The sequence below is a fragment of the Cannabis sativa genome, chromosome 6 (assembly GCF_029168945.1).
Source record: "Cannabis sativa cultivar Pink pepper isolate KNU-18-1 chromosome 6, ASM2916894v1, whole genome shotgun sequence".
Taxonomy (NCBI): Eukaryota; Viridiplantae; Streptophyta; class Magnoliopsida; order Rosales; family Cannabaceae; genus Cannabis; species Cannabis sativa.
This window is the reverse complement of record NC_083606.1, coordinates 31,616,310-31,634,365: the sequence shown is the minus strand read 5'-3', so window position 1 is coordinate 31,634,365 and position 18,056 is coordinate 31,616,310. Positions and strand designations below refer to the sequence as shown.

The window sequence follows — 18,056 nt, the reverse complement described above, 5'->3', positions numbered from 1 at the left end:
AAAGAGACATTAATTCCGCTGCATCAATGTAAGGTTTTCTTAACTTTATATGTGTTTATTTTATCGTTTTAGAAAGTTCATATTTAGGGTGTTAAACAACATACTTGTGAGTAGATCTAAGATCCTGGTAAAATAATTTCCAACATGGACTTAAGCAAGCTTCTCGATCATGGAATAAAAGGTTTGATGAAATCATAAAAACCTACGACTTTCATCAAAATGAAGATGAACCTTGTGTTTACCAACTCAAGGAAGACCAAGTAGTAGTATTCCTGGTCCTTTATGTTGACGACATTTTGATCATTGGCAACAATATCAAGAAAATGACTCACATCAAGGAATGGCTAGACACTCAATTCGATATGAAAGATTTGGGTGAGGCTGCCTATGTTCTCGGTATTCAGATTATCAGAAACTGGAAGAACAGATCCCTTACTCTCTCTCTCAAACAACTTACATTGACAAAGTTTTAGAGAGATTCTCCACGACCAACACCAACGGGGAAAATATGCCTTCTGTTGGGTTTTATGCCCTAAATAAAACTCATTTCAATATAATCAGATTTACTTATTAATATAGATCAGAAATAACATTTAATGTTGCATGGTTCACATGGTTTATTTCATGATTATATGTACATAATGTATAAATTCATCTGAAACCCTTTTCACATACTTGATCCTGTTTATTGTGCCGTCAACACATTGGAAAGTAAACATGACTATGTGAATAAAGTTTCCTAGATTTATCAGACACAGGGTTTTACTGATATGATAATCTACAACAAGAGTTTACTTGTATTTGGAGAAATACTATGTTCTTTCCAGAACATTGGTTAAAGTAAAGCACAGGTTGGATGCATGGAGTATGCATCGGAAGGGACCGATATTGAACTTTGACTTAGATTTAATTAAACTTACCGTAAAATCTATTCAAGTCAATATCGCCTAGTTGATCCTAGATCAAATGATCTTAATCCTGTTATGATTAGGCTCAATCTTGAAAGGCTATTCGTGTTCCTTGAATTGTTAGTTAAGCCTACTTTTAGGTCAGGGTGATACGTACTTTTTGGGAACACGGTAGTGCAATTGAGTGGGAGCGCTAGCATAAACATGGAATCTATAGCTTCTATTTGGCGAATAGTAAGCAAAGGATGATTACCTTCGAGCTTGACCAAACGAAAATAAATGGTGGAGATCTCATTTCACATAAGCTGAAATATCATTTATACGGGGTCAAGTGTTTTAAGGATAAAATACATAGTAGGGTGTTACGGTAATTTAATCCCTTTACTGTGTAGATCATTCATATAGAGGATAATTGATCAAATTAGGATTGTAACAATGGATAACTAATGATGTGTCTATATGGTGGAACATATAGAGCATTCTATATACTGAGAGTGCAATTCTAAGTTCTATGCGTGGATTCAACGAAAAATTAATAAATTAGTGAATTTTAGTGCTAAATTCTTGATCTACTTATTGGAAGCTCGGTTATATAGACCCATGGTCCCCCCACTAGTTGAGATAATATTGCTTGTAAGACTCATGTAATTTGTTTTGATTAATCAATTATAATTCTCAAATTAGACTATGTCTATTTGTGAAATTTTAACTAAGTAAGGGCGAAATTGTAAAGAAAGAGTTTATAGGGGCATATTTGTTAATTATGATACTTTGTATGGTTCAATTAATAAATATGATAAATGACAATATTATTTAATAATTATTTATAGTTATTAAATAGTTAGAATTGGCATTTAAATGGTTGAATTAGGAAATTGGCATTTTTGAGAAAATCAGATACAAAAGGTGTTAAAATTGCAAAATTGCAAAAAGCAATGCCCAATCCACTAAGTGTATGGCCGGCCACCTTTGTAGCTATTTCAAGTTGATTTTTTCATTATTTTAATGCCATATAATTCAAATCTAACCCTAGTGAAATGCTATAAATAGATAGTGAAGGCTTCAGGAAAATTACACTTTTCTTCAGACTTTCTGAATCAGAAAAAACTGAGCCTTCTCTCTCCCTATCTGGCTGACCACTCCCTCTCTTCTTCTTCAATATTTCGAACTACCTTAGTGTATGAGTAGTGCCCACACACATCAAGTGATACCTCAATCATAGTGAGGAAGATCGTGAAGAAAGATCATCAGCAAAGGAGTTTCAGCATCAAAGATTCAGAGAAAGAGATCCAGGTTCAGATATTGATAATGCTCTGCTACAGAAAGGAATCAAGGGCTAGATATCTGAACGGAAGGAGTCATTATATTCCGCTGCAACCAATGTAAGGTTTCTTAAACTTTATATGTGTTTAATTTATCGTTTTAGAAAGTTCTTATTTAGGATGTTAATAAACATACTTGTGAGTAGATCTAAGATCCTCGTAAAATAAATTTCTACAACTGGCCTCAGAGCCATGGTAATTGATTTACTTGCAAGAAATTTGGACTTTAAAACGATTGTTTGTATGTTCTTTGGATGGTATCATGTTGTATTGAGTGTTATTTGATGATTGATTGATGTTTGTAAATTTTCGTGAAAACTAATTGCGATTTTGTTTCTGGAATTATTTTTATTGGATAGTATGGGAAAAATTAAGCAAGTTAGCCTTTTACAGAACTCAATTTCGATTTTATTTGAATTAGTTATGAATTTTTGAAGATTTGAAAAAATCGGGGTTGTGCTGAAATTTTCCTGCGATCGCAAATACGTAAATCTGAGTTCACAATTTTTTCGTTTTTCTTCGATTTTTCATGGAATTAACTTCCGATTTTTGGTATAGTTTTGTATTTATACTATTACTATTCCTAATTCAATTCTAATTATCATTGTGAATTAATTTAATATTTTTTAAATTTAATTCAAGATATTAGTGTAACTTGAATTTGAATAGAATTAGTATCTATCTTCTTGCTTAAAAATCTATCTTATTTTTAAATTTGATTATATCTTATCTTATTTTTAAATTTAAGGTCAGATTTTATATATATTTTTAAATTAAATCTTTTTTAGATATTTTGACCTTATTTAAATTTAAAATAAGATAATTATAATCATGTAATTTTAAATAGATGTAAGATATTTTGCTAACTTTTAAATTTTGTTATTCTATTTATTTAAATTAAATTTAAAATTTGAAAAAAGATATTTAACTTATCTTTTCTAATTTTTATTTATAAAATAACATTTAAATTTTTAAAAGTAGTTAGCAAATTTTGAAATGATATTTAGGTTGGTTGAAACCTAATTTTTCAAAATTGTAGGTTTAATTTTAAATTTAAATTTTTTTTTTAATTTCGAATTTTTCAATTTTTTTTTAAAATTTTCGAAATTTTTTTTTAATTAATTATTTAATTTTAAATTAAATAAACCCTACATCCAACTATCCAGCTAACCTTGTTGCAGGAGTACGTGTTTTAGCTTGTTTGTAAGTTTTCAAAACCTATTATTACTTGATTGCAAATAGTCATGGTTACTTTTTTCCAGATCTAATGATCTGATGGCTACCTTGGTCAAGATAATAATTTGTAACAGGTATATTTACAATCTTCTTTCATCTGTGTATGACCTAGCAACATGATAGGACTCATCCAAAGTGTGCCTGTGTGAGCCTATATGTTTAATTTTATTATAGATGCATATAGGTTGTTGTTGCTAAAATAAATTATCATAGTTCTTGATAGAATTTATTTAGGCCCATTTAGTTATTGGGCTTATTCAATTAATAACAGTTGTTCTTATTAAGGTTAAATTCCTCTCTTTTGGGCGTTGTGTGAGAGTTGGGAGCCATAGAAGTGGGTACGACATACTGAACCCAGCACCCCCTCACATGAACCACCCCAATTGGGAAGGCCCATTTGCCTGATTTGAACAACTGTACTAGGTTAATTACACTAGTTTAACCTAATAAAATTGATTAGCAACATAATTAATTTCATTTATTTTGAAATTAATTTAAGAAAAATTATAGTTTAAAGAATTTTTTATTCTAAGCTAAACTATATGTATTTTCTTGTATTTAATTAAATATAGAATTATAACCATCTAGATTCTTTCTGGAACTTAATTTAAATTTTTCATTAAATATTCTTATTTAAGTTATATTTAGTTATCTACAACTAACCAACTTAAATCTGAATATCTTTTGAATTTCAAATTTCAAAATTAAGTTGAGGAATTTTAGTCATTGGTTATTAAGATTCTTTAGATATTTTTTAAGTTAATATCTTTTCGAATATTAACTTAAAATGGAATATTTTCAAATTAAGTGGTTACAACTTAATTTTTGATATTTAATTAAATTTAAATTTGAAAAATATTTAAGTTCTAGATTTTTTCTAATACAACTTAAATTAGATATTTTTTCAAATTTTGTGGAAAAGATACTTAGTTGAATAAGATATTTTCTAGATAGTTATTTCTAGACTACTTATTATTTCTAATATTAAATAGGAAAATATTATAAATTGTGAAATTAATTATTTAAATAATTAATTTTGGTACAATTTATTTTGAGTATATTTTTCCTAGTATTAAACTAGAGACTAATAATTAAGCCTTCTCTACACTTAATTATTTATTTCTTGAATTTAATACATTTAATTAATTTGAAAATTAAATATCTAAGTTGATTTTTATGATCATACTTAAATATTTCTTTTTCATGACATTTAATTAAATAGAAAATTATTTTTAGTTGAAATTCATTTTTTCAACTAAATTTAAATAATTTTCAAAATATATTTTTTCTTTATTTTATTAATCAATTTTCGAAATTGCATTTCTTAAATGCTAGAATTTCGAATTTTATCTTGAAAAATAGATTAAGTTGTAAATTAATTATTTATTTTAATTAATTCTTGGATCAACTTAAATCAATGGTTTTTTCATTTATTGATTAATTTAAAATAAATTGAATTAAAGTATATTATTAGAAATTGAATTAATTAGTCAAAGGAAAATCTAGATAGATGATATTTTTGCTTGAATTATTTAATTAAATAGAAAATTAATATTTAAGTTGATTTTCATCATCATATTTAAATATTTGAAATTTTTCTTATATATTTAATTAAATAGGAAAATTATATTTTTTGTTGTAAATTAATTTTATTAATTAATTTTGGGCCAACATTAAATTAGAATAATTTTTCCAGGATTAATTTTTTATTTTACATGCATTTTCGAAAATTGTATTCTTAAATACTTTAATTTTTCGAAATGCAATATATATTTATAGAAAATTAAATTTGAGTTGTAAATTAATTTATATTAATTTTGTAACAACTTAAATTGAATATTTTTCTAAATATTTATTGGAAATTATTACTAAGATGGAAATAATTCATGTTATTTTCATATCCATCTAAGTAAAATTTAAATATTAAATTAAAATTTATATTTAGAATTTTACATTCTAAATTGGAAATTTTAATTAAATAAATATATATTTAAAATAAATAAATTAAATAAAGAGAATCAAAGAAAATACAACTCACTTTAAATAATGAGCTTGATTATTATTAAGATATTCGATCTCCATTGTGGGTTTTACACCGCGTTTGTTTTAGTGAGTAATCCTCCCTAATGGAGGAACGTTCATTAGCAATTTCGCACCGTTTAACCTCGCATGATAAGTAGTTTGTAAGTGTTTTGTATGGTATGGATCACCCTAATGGTGGCGACCATACTTGACTTGCAAATTATGAAACAATGGTGGAAGCTCATAAGATAGAATCGCCTTAACTCTCGCCTAAACGGGACAACGCTGAATTCCAATCTTGATCGAATAAAAGGTTGCTAGAATGGTTATCATTTTAGATGAGCTGACAACTCTATTCAATGGATGATGCTTTGACTCTCGCCTAAACGGGACACTGTATCAGTTTGTTGAAAAACCTTGGAAATTATTTAGGATTGTAAGTTTTAGTATTTTCACTTGTCATTCCTACTTGCTATATGTTTATAATTTCTGAATTGTGTATGAATTTATATTGAACCATGTTATTTTCTGTTATTAAGTTGTAGTTTAATTTCGAATCTTCATTGTTGGTCTAACATATTTGTTTTTCTAATGAGATAAATCCCTAATGGATTTTCACCATTAGACATACATAACAGTGTAAGATCTCGAAAGATAAATATTGTATATGCGACATCTAGCTGTTCATCAATTGATGACACCTTAGACTAGTATTTTTACGATATGAAACAAGAAGATTGTATAAATAAGATTACTTTGACTTTCGCTAATCGAAGCATCGTTGGATTCTTATTTATAAACGATATTATCCTAATTCCTCTTAGCTTATTCATTTCGAATTAGCTTTAAAAACATATCATTGGATGAATGGTCTATAAATCATTTCATGTCATTATATTTTCTCTTAAGAAATTAAATGACACATATGATTATAATCCCGAAATTCTATTCCCAATTGATATAAATCCTCAATCTTAGAAATCTCCTACTTGTATGGGTAAATCTGACTTAGAGTTTGTATTAGTAGTGGTGGTCCAAGAAAGAATTACTCATTATATTTGGTTGAATTTAAGTCTTTGACTTTAATTTTAGAATCCAAACAGAAATTTTCTTATATTTCTAATTCCAGATACAATACAGTTACACTTTCTCAAGTGTTTAATATCTATCTTCTATTAATGGATTAAAACTGTATGGAATATGAGTTAGGTATTCTGTGACCAGGATCCACTTGCAGTATTCTAAGAACTCTTTGATGTAACTAAACCTATGTCATCAATAGACACTACCATTCTTTTAATCTATGGCATTTGTATCTTGTTCATAGTGGATTTGACAAGATCAATCTCTGCAAAGAGTTAATATGCTTATATCCACTGAAAGTAGTTCATCTCATTCGCAGATGGATGTACATTCAGGGGTGGATATGAGTTTTTTCGTTGTATTCTTAAAACGATAACTCTAGATTATACCTTTTAGCAAAGAAATTTGAAATGTTTGAAAAATTTCATTAATTTCTAGCAATGGTTAAAACCATTAAGGTAAGTGGTTAAAGATCTTGCGAACTGATAGGGGTGGAGAAATAGTTAGTAGATATGCAGTTCAAAGATCATTAAATTGATTTTTAAATTATATCCTAACTTACCTCCCCAGAAATTTCGAGTTGCATGTTGATGATTAGTTACTAGTCGTTGCCTAATTCCTTCTATGGTAATACAATTTCAGATTGATGTAATGGTTGTATACTTAATGTAAATCATTACTAGATTCATGGATGACCTAATCAAAATCTTAAGAAAAGCTAGAACTGTTAACCATGGTTTGTTAGCTATTCTAAGTGATTAGGGGTGGACCATCCCATTGTCAATAGATAAGAATGTGTTTGTTCAAACAAATACTACTTTTCTAAGAAAATGACTAAGTCTGAAAAACAAGTAGCAAATAAATGAGATATTTAATTCTTGATTCCAAAAGTGTTCTATCATCTTATATAACATATGATGATCCCACTGCCTCTGTTGTCTTGTCACAACCGAAGAGATCAATACCATTTAGTTTTCTTAGACATAATTCACGGTGCCTTGTCGTAGTGGGAGAGTTTCTAGGAACTCACCTTCTTATGACTTGGGAGACACTAGTGATTAAAATCCATTGTGAGTTTAAACAAGTAATGGATTGTCAAGATAAGAAACTAAGAAGAAAGCCAATAGAACTATGGTTTAATCCATTTACATGGAGTAACCTAAAGTTTTCTATTACAAGGACATAAAAGGAAATTTTAGTTAATAAGTCTATTCTATGGACTTAACAAACTTCCTGTTCCTAGTATTATAGGTTTGAGTTTATCTAAACCTATGGCTTGTGGTATACCTGGTAATTACTTACTCTAATGCAAGCAACTTACTTTAGTAAGATGCTGAAGCATTTTCTTTCTAATGGCAATCTATAGAAGCTTCACAACTTCTTAGGTATAGATTTTATTTATCTAAGGAAAAGTCTTAACTATTCCAGAAAAGATAAAGCCATGAAAGAATTTCTTATATCAACAGTGAGAGGTCTTAGATATGCTTTTGTATGCCTTAGACCAGACACCTGCTGTTGAGTGGGAGTAATGAGTAGGTATCAGATTAATCCAGGAGAAGAACATTGGAAGACAATCAAGTAAATCCTAAGATTAAGAAGAGGAACTATATGTTAGTCTATAAGAGTGTGTTTAAAACTCTTAGACTACACCATATAAGATTTCAAAATTTGCCTATGTGCTAGTAAATATTTCTGATAAGATGGTTGTTACTCTGGGGGTGGAATAGTGATTTTGGAGAAGTGTAAAAACCTATCTGAAGTCTCTAGGTCTACCAGAGAGGGACTGAATGTTAAGGTTGCAGGAAATATACTTATTCAGTCTAAGGAAAGTTCTATACATCTTTGGCATCATTCCAAATTGCCTTAAACTACTAGTGTTAATTTTTTGATTAACCAAAAGTAGTTGCCAAAGATATAGAATCCAGTTTCCCAAGAGAGTAGACATATAGAGAGGAATTTCACATTATCAATGATTTTGTGATTAAAGGAAGAGTAATGGTGGAGAAAAGGTTGTGTTTAATTCAACCTTTCAGATCCTATTACGAGGAGTTTACTACTACTACACTTGATTTGTATATCAAGGTATTGAGATTATTTGAAACGCACTTTTTGTTTTATATTAGTGCAAGTGGGAGTTTGTTGGGTTTTATGCCCTAAATAAAACTCATTTCAATATAATCAGATTTACTTATTAATATAGATCAGAAATAACATTTAATGTTGCATGGTTCACATGATTTATTTCATGATTATATGTACATAATGTATAAATTCATCTGAAACCCTTTTCACATACTTGATCCTGTTTATTGTGCCGTCAACACATTGGAAAGTAAACATGACTATGTGAATAAAGTTTCCTAGATTTATCAGACACAGGGTTTTACTGATATGATAATCTACAACAAGAGTTTACTTGTATTTGGAGAAATACTATGTTCTTTCCAGAACATTGGTTAAAGTAAAGCTCAGGTTGGATGCATGGAGTATGCATCGGAAGGGACCGATATTGAACTTTGACTTAGATTTAATTAAACTTACCGTAAAATCTATTCAAGTCAATATCGCCTAGTTGATCCTAGATCAAATGATCTTAATCCTGTTATGATTAGGCTCAATCTTGAAAGGCTATTCGTGTTCCTTGAATTGTTAGTTAAGCCTACTTTTAGGTCAGGGTGATACGTACTTTTTGGGAACACGGTAGTGCAATTGAGTGGGAGCGCTAGCATAAACATGGAATCTATAGCTTCTATCTGGCGAATAGTAAGCAAAGGATGATCACCTTCGAGCTTGACCAAACAAAAATAAATGGTGGAGATCTCATTTCACATAAGCTGAAATATCATTTATACGGGGTCAAGTGTTTTAAGGATAAAATACATAGTAGGGTGTTACGGTAATTTAATCCCTTTACTGTGTAGATCATTCATATAGAGGATAATTGATCAAATTAGGATTGTAACAATGGATAACTAATGATGTGTCTATATGGTGGAACATATAGAGCATTCTATATACTGAGAGTGCAATTCTAAGTTCTATGCGTGGATTCAACGAAGAATTAATAAATTAGTGAATTTTAGTGCTAAATTCTTGATCTACTTATTGGAAGCTCGGTTATATAGACCCATGGTCCCCCCACTAGTTGAGATAATATTGCTTGTAAGACTCATGTAATTGGTTTTGATTAATCAATTATAATTCTCAAATTAGACTGTCTATTTGTGAAATTTTCACTAAGTAAGGGCGAAATTGTAAAGAAAGAGTTTATAGGGGCATATTTGTTAATTATGATACTTTGTATGGTTCAATTAATAAATATGATAAATGACAATATTATTTAATAATTATTTATAGTTATTAAATAGTTAGAATTGGCATTTAAATGGTTGAATTAGGAAATTGGCATTTTTGAGAAAATCAGATACAAAAGGTGTTAAAATTGCAAAATTGCAAAAAAGCAATGCCCAATCCACTAAGTGTATGGCCGACCACCTTTGTAGCTATTTCAAGTTGATTTTTTCATTATTTTAATGCCATATAATTCAAATCTAACCCTAGTGAAATGCTATAAATAGATAGTGAAGGCTTCAGGAAAATTACACTTTTCTTCAGACTTTCTGAATCAGAAAAAACTGAGCCTTCTCTCTCCCTATCTGGCTGACCACTCCCTCTCTTCTTCTTCAATATTTCGAACTACCTTAGTGTATGAGTAGTGCCCACACACATCAAGTGATACCTCAATCATAGTGAGGAAGATCGTGAAGAAAGATCATCAGCAAAGGAGTTTCAGCATCAAAGATTCAGAGAAAGAGATCCAGGTTCAGATATTGATAATGCTCTGCTACAGAAAGGAATCAAGGGCTAGATATCTGAACGGAAGGAGTCATTATATTCCGCTGCAACCAATGTAAGGTTTCTTAAACTTTATATGTGTTTAATTTATCGTTTTAGAAAGTTCTTATTTAGGATGTTAATAAACATACTTGTGAGTAGATCTAAGATCCTGGTAAAATAAATTCCTACACCTTCTAGATATGGTATCCGTCTATCTAAGGAACAGTGTTCTACTGATCCTCAAGAGATAGAGGACATGGCAAAAGTTTCTTATGCTTCTGCAGTTGGAAGTCAAATGTATGCAATGTTATGCACTAGACCTGACATCTACTATGCAATTGGAATCGTGAGCAGGTATCAATCAAATCCAGGATAGGAACATTGGAATGCTGTTAAGTATATTCTAAAATACTTGAAGAGTACAAGAGATTACGTGTTAGTCTATAAGGGTGGTGCTCTAAATCCCATAGGCTATACAAACTCAGATTTCTAGGCATGTCTTGAAGATAGGAAATCTACATCTGGGATGGTGTTTACTCTTGGCGTGGAGCAGTGGTTTGGAGAAGTGTAAAACAGACCGCGATTTCAGATTCTACTATGGAGGCAGAATACATAGCTGTAGCAGAAGCTGCTAAAGAGGTTGTCTGGCTGAGAAAATTCTTCACAAGTCTCGGTGTAGTGTCTAGAATGGAAAAGCGTCTAGTCCTACTTTGTGATAACAATAGAGCAATAGCCAACAGTAAGGAACCTCGAAGCCACAAGAGAAGCAAACATATAGAAAGAAAATATCACATTATTAGAGAATATGTGGCAAGAGTGGATGTACTAGTGGAAAAAGTGGACACACAAGACAACTTAGCTGATCCATTCACAAAAGTCTTGGCAATGACCGCATTTGAAAAACACCGTCAGAATTTAGGATTAATTGAGATGTACTGATTAGTTTTATATTAGTGCAAGTGGGAGATTGTTGGGTTTTATGCCCTAAATAAAACTCTGTTTCAATGTAATCCAGATTATTCAATAACAATAAAATAACAGAAGTATTTTTCATTCATTTGTGTATGTTTTGGTTCACCTTATCAATTGTTTATCTATTTGATTTATAAATTCATTCAAACCCTTTTCACATACTTGATCATGTTTATTGTGTTGTCAACACAGTGGAAAGTAAACATGACTATGTGATTAAAGATTCCTAGATTTATCAAAACACTAGGGTTTTACTGATATGACAATCTACAACAGAGTTTACTTGCATTTAGAGAAATGCTATGTTCTTTCCAGAGCATTGGTTAAAGTAAAGCTTGGGTTGGATGCATGGATTATGCATTAGAATGGACCGATATTGATTTTGATATAGATTTATTAAACTTACCGTAATATCTATTCAATTCAATATCACTTAGTTGATCCTAGATCAAATGATCTTAATCCTGATATGATTAGGTTCAATCTCAAGAGTATTATTCGTGTTCTTTGATTTGTTAGTTAAGCCTACTTTTGGATTAGGGTAATACGTACATTTTGGGAACACAGTAGTGCAATTGAGTGGGAGCGCTAACATAAATATGGAATCTATAGCTTCTATCTGGCGAATAGAAAGTAAAGGATGATTTCCTTCGAGCTTAACCAAACGAAAATAAATGGTGGAGTACTCATTTCACTTAGCTGAAATATCATTTATACAGGGTTAAGTGTTTTAAGGATAAAATACATTGTAGGGTGTTACCGTAATTTAATCCCTTTGCAGTGTAAATCATCTATATAGAGGATCATTGATCAAATTAGGATTATAACAATGGATAATTAATGACGTGTCTATATGGTGGAACATATAGAGCGTTCTATATAGTTGAGAGTGCAATTCTAAGTTCTATGCGTGGATTCAACGAAAAATTAATAAGTCAGTGAATTTAAGATGTAAATTCTTGATCTGCTTATTGGAAGCTCGGATATATAGAACCATGGTCCCCACACTAGTTGAGACAATATTACTTTTAAGACTTATTTAATTGGTTTTAATTAATCAATTATAATTCTCAAGTTAGACTATGTCAATTTGTGAATTTATCACTTATTACAGGCAAAACAGTAAATAGAGAGTTTATAGGGTATATTTATTAATTAGAAAACTTTAATTAGTTTTATTAATAAATATAATAAATGACAATATATTATTTAATAATTAATAATAGTTATTAAATAATTAGATTTGACATTTATGTGATTGAATGAGAAAATTGGCAATTTTGGAGAATGGGAAACTAGAAATGATAAAATAGGAAAGTTGCAAAAGTGAAAGGCTTGTTTCCACATTGCTATGGCCGGCCACTTTACTTCCCTTTTTATCATTTATTTTTTCAATTTTTAATGCCAAGTAATTCAATCCTAACCCTATGTGGTATTCTATAAATAGAAGGTAAACGCTCCAGGATTCAGAGACACATTACTGCATTCTTTTCTTTCACATAAACACTCCTGAGCCGCCACTCTCTCTCTCTCTCTCTCTCTCTCTCTCTCTCTCTCTCTCTCTCTCTCTCTCTCTCTCTCTCTCTCTCTCTCTCTCTCTCTCTCTCTCTCTCTCTCTCTCTCTCTCTCCGACCTCCGCTCCCCGTTGTCCTCTCTCTTTGACATAGACAACGGTCCACGAGCTCCACCACTAGTCTCTCATCTCTCGCTCTCTCTTTCTCGCTTTCTCTTTCACGAGCTCCACCATAGATGAAAGCCTGTTCAAGCTCCACCACGGTTGATCATGACCACGAGCACCACCGTCATTCATCTCTCTCTCTCTCTCTCTCTCTCTCTCTCTCTCTCTCTCTCTCTCTCTCTCTCTCTCTCTCTCTCTCTCTCTTCTTGTCTGAAGACAGACATGCGACCACGAGCCACCATGAGCACTGGTCAATCTTCTCTCTCTCTCTCTCTCTCTCTCTCTCTCTCTCTCTCTCTCTCTCTCTCTCTCTCTCTCTCTTTTTCTTCTCTGTTTTCGAAATCCCTCTAAGTGATAGAGTAGTGCCCACACACATCAAGTAATACCTCAATCATAGTGAGGAAGGCTGTGTAGAATTCAGAGTCAACAAAGAAGGACATTCGGGCTCAGATCTTGATTATACTCTGCGACAGAAAGGAATCAAGGGTTAGAGATCTGAGTGGGAGGAGACATGTTATTCCGCTGCACCCAATGTAAGGTTTCTCATACTTTATATGTGTTTAATTAATTTCGTTTTAGAAGTTCATATTTAGGTTGTTAATCAACATACTTGTGAGTAGATCTAAGATCCTAGTAAAATAATTCCAACAACCAGCACAAGTACAGGAAAGTACTGAGTGTGTGTGGTATATCACTCAGTGGTACTCAGGGTATTAAACAAACCCTACCAACACTCGTATGGTGAGGTACGTAGTGTATGTGGTATAGTGGCTATACCCTAGTATTGAACGTTCTTAATCATCCGTTGAGCCTTGTAAATAGGTGCATGGGCGCCTAAATACAAGTCATAAATTATATGATATTTTATATGCTTTTCTTACTGAGTCTGTTGACTGACAGTTTTGCTTCCATGTGTAGGTAAAGGAAAGGCGAAAGCTGAACAAGAGTGAATCTGAGCTGGATGAGGTTGTACATGTCAAAGCAGCTCGACCTGGAGTGTTCGGTCTCGGGACATCTGGGGTTATATTTTGTAGTCGCTGTGCGACCTGGATAATATGTATTATGGAATATTAAGTTTTAAAATTTTGAAAACGGGATCCCGGAACTTGTAAAGAGTTTTGTATATTATAAATTTTATTAATTAATATAAAAATTTTAATTTGACACGTTTTTTAAGAAAATTCTTTGATTAGCAAAGACAACACTATAATTGACAAAGTACTGTAGCCTGCCTTAGCATTAGGGCGTTACACATAAATTACACAACTTACGATAAGATACAACAATGTACTTGCCAAAGCAAGACTGCGACTGGAATTGCCAGACATGATCTTATCCATTGATCCTTTAAGGTGTGTGTACTTGTGGATTTTGAAAGTACTTTTACTTCTCGATTAACTTCTCACGAGGTCTGAAAGGTTGTTCAGTGATTTCTGCCATCCTACTTTGACATAGAGTGACCATATTTATCATAAAACAACAACTCTAACAGTAATGGTAAACTAAGCTCATCAAAACTAGCCTCACTTCACTCATGGTGACTATATTACTAGGAAATATCCTGCTGAAGTTCAACTTCGGCACAAAAACATTGTGCTAAAGCACCAATGACCATAAGATTGTTTACTGAGATCCTTATATATTAGCACCAATGACTAAATCACACAGCTTTACAATCAAATTCTCAAACAAACTCAACAAGCAACACAGAATGCTCATTTAGGGACAGCACATCAATGTATGATTTTTTGGCTTATTGCAAAAAGACTATTTAAGAAAAATGAATTAAGCATCAATACGTAGAAAGACTAGCCAGAGCCAGACCTAATCCAAAAAGAGAAGTTGCAATGCTTGACATGCTTTTTGGAATTTCAGAATAGTAAAACTCTGTTTGGCCAATTCCAGTAAAAGCTTCAGCTAAGCCATTCAAATAGTGTTCAGAAACCCTTGTAAAAGCTTGAGCTAAGCTTTTTGGGATTAACCACATTGTTGACATAGCCACAACACTACTTGGATTGTTCAAAACCCTTGTAGAATTAACTTTATTCTCCTAACATTCTCCACAATTGCAGCCCTAAATTAATCTATTTTACCTTGAAATTAAAACTAAAAATAACTATACATGACTAAATTGGAATTGAAACTCATAAATCAAATTAAAAAAAAAAAATTGAAAGAAGATATTAAAAAATGTCATATTTATTGTTGAGACAAGAGAAACGAGAGTAAGAGTTGCACCTTATCTCTTTCCCAATCCCCATTTCAAAAGCACAAATCTATTAATAAGAAACGAAAAAAAAAATACATGCAGAGAAAGGAAAGAAAATTACCTGAACTCGGTGTCAGAGGTTTGCTCGATCTCTTTATTTTTTTTCCTATTGTGAGAACTCTGGAGAAGAAGGAAAAAGCAGAAGAGTAGAAGCCAAACCAAGTATGTTTTGCAAAATATAATCTAATTGTGGTTAGTTTTTAATATTAACGTATTTTTGAAAATAAATTAGATTAAAAATACAAAAGTGAAAACTCCCTTAAATATTTTGCAAAATACAATTAATCTTTAATTTAATTCTTTTTTTTTTTTTTGAACAATGAACATTATTAATTTAATTATCTTTTATTATGTATTGTTTTCTTTTCTCTTTTTCTTGAACAAATATAAATATAATCTTAGAGTTTTATTTAAAAAAAATGGCAAAGTTTTTGATCTATTTATTATTCATTTAAAATTTAAATTTGTTGAAAGTTCACGTGTTGAATTTTTTTGTTTTTCACTATAAAATTTGATTTTAGATCCTTATAATATAACATACAAAGAATTTTCTCCAAAATAAAATAGTACTTGAGATTTTTTACTGAAAAAAAATCTCCCGACATTTTATCTCCTCACATATTTTTTTAGACTATTTTATAATTAATCTAAAAAAATCCTAATTTCAATTATTTGTGATGTGTTATTATATAAATATTATTTTTAAATAATTTAATTCAAATTTATAAACTTTATAGAATTAGAATTGGAGTAGGAAAAAAAAAGAATTGAAATAGGATTAGATTTATTTTTTTTTCATACTTTCACTTATTCTTTTCACTAATTATCTCTCTCTTCTATTAATTCATGCAAGCTAGGATTATAAATTTAGAATAAAGAAAGACCGACTACATATACATTCTACCATGGTTGTTGGTTGATTGGGTAAACATACCAAAAGATATCTTAGTGTTAATTTTGGAAAGAATAGAGTCATCGATTGATTATTTGCGATTTGGAGCTGTTTGTTCAGAATGACATTGCATAATGAAAGATAATCAAGTTAAACAAAACAAAACATTATATAATTTTTCATGGAATATTTATAATATTACCAACAATAAATTTCGTACCATATGATAAACGTTTTGGTGGCTCTTCAAAAGGTTGGGTGATAACTATAAACAAAGATTGGACAGTAACATTGTACAAGCCTTATTCTATGGTTCAAGGCAATAATAATGCAAATCATACATGTATTATTCAACTTCCTGCCTTCTTCTCTTTAGAGTATGAGGATGATTCTGATGATGATGACATCTTCGATTTGGTTATTGATCCAAAAAAATGTATATTGCTACTGTATTTACAAGGCTTTACTCAGTGACGATCCACTAGCAAATCCAGATAAAGAATGCATGCTTGTTGTAATATTTAGCGATATGAAGGAGTTAGCTTTTATTAGACTTGGAATTGGAAACAATAATGGCCATGACCTAACTTGGACTAAAATACAACCAACAGAGTATTTTAATTCCGATGATATTTTGTTTTATAAAGATTTATGTTATGCTGTAACAAGAGAAGGTACATTGAGATCTTTTGATCTTAGTGACTCTTGCGTCGACTCAACAATAAGAGAACTTGGTCATGAGTTTCCATGGATGTACGAAGGACTTGGACATATATCTATTAAGAGATATTTGGTGGAGTTGTGTGGAAATATCATAATGATTGAAAGGTGTATGGAGTATTTTCACAAAGTGACCAAGAAGGGTCGAACAACTAAGTTCTTTAAAGTTTGGAGGTATACTTTTGACTCTAATAAGTGGATTCATATTAGAAGTTTAGGGATTATGGCCTTGTTCCTCGGTGATAATTCTTCTGTATCCGTTTTGGCTACCAAGTTTAATGGAATTCAACCAAATTGTATATATTTCACCCATGATCTTGACGGGATGTGTTTTTTTGCACCGCCCCCTCATATGATTTCAGATTTAGGTATATATGATCTTGAAACTAATAGTTTCAAATTACATTTTATTGAAGATTCAGATGCACTCAGCAAGATGAATAGTCGACCTCCAATTTGGGTTGTTCCCACATTTTAATAATTTTGTTCAGAAATTTAAAATAATAATCTTTTACTGTTATAAAATAATATAAAGTAGATGAGAGGAAAGAAGAAGATGAAAGAGAAATAGAAAGTGAACGAGAATTTCTGAGTTGTTTATTGCAATGGGGTGAACCCCTATTTATACAAATACAAGAGTGAGATATTAAGAAACTAAGAAAAAGGGAAACTAAGAAAAAGATGAATATTAATTAGAATTAATGGTAATAAATAAAAGATTTGGACATCCACATAATTATTAATATTTATAACACTCCCCCTTGGATGTCCATAATAACTGCCTTATTAAAAATCTTGCTGAAAACTTGATCAAAGGAAAAAGAGTATAATGTAAACTAACTCCCCTCATTTAAGCATTTGTGGAGATCTTCTAATCGACGAATTTCGATCTTATCTGCCGTCTTCTCAAATATTGATGTTGGTAATAACTTTGTGAATAAGTTTACAAGATTGACACTTAATTAAATATGTTGAACACCAATATGTATTTTCTTGAAGCGTATAAAGAAGAATTTCGTGAAATGTGTTCTAACTCTATCTCCTTCAATGTACCATCCTTTTAGTTGAGCGATGCAAGCAGTATTATCCATAGAGAATTACTTGGGTTGATACTTCT

The 18,056-nt window shown here is 30.8% G+C and overlaps 1 protein-coding gene across 1 annotated transcript in view; it reads right to left on the bottom strand.

The window, feature by feature from the left end:
* LOC115725748 (plant UBX domain-containing protein 10-like) overlaps window positions 1-15,932 on the bottom strand; it is a 50,663-nt gene extending 34,731 nt beyond the window's left edge. The window contains exons 1-2 of the mRNA XM_061118075.1: window positions 15,912-15,932; window positions 15,389-15,510 (exon numbers count right to left, since the gene is read on the bottom strand). Coding sequence (XP_060974058.1) covers window positions 15,389-15,510; window positions 15,912-15,932 — 143 coding nt within the window. The remainder of the gene's footprint in view (window positions 1-15,388; window positions 15,511-15,911) is intronic.
* Between the last annotated feature and the right edge of the window lie 2,124 nt (window positions 15,933-18,056).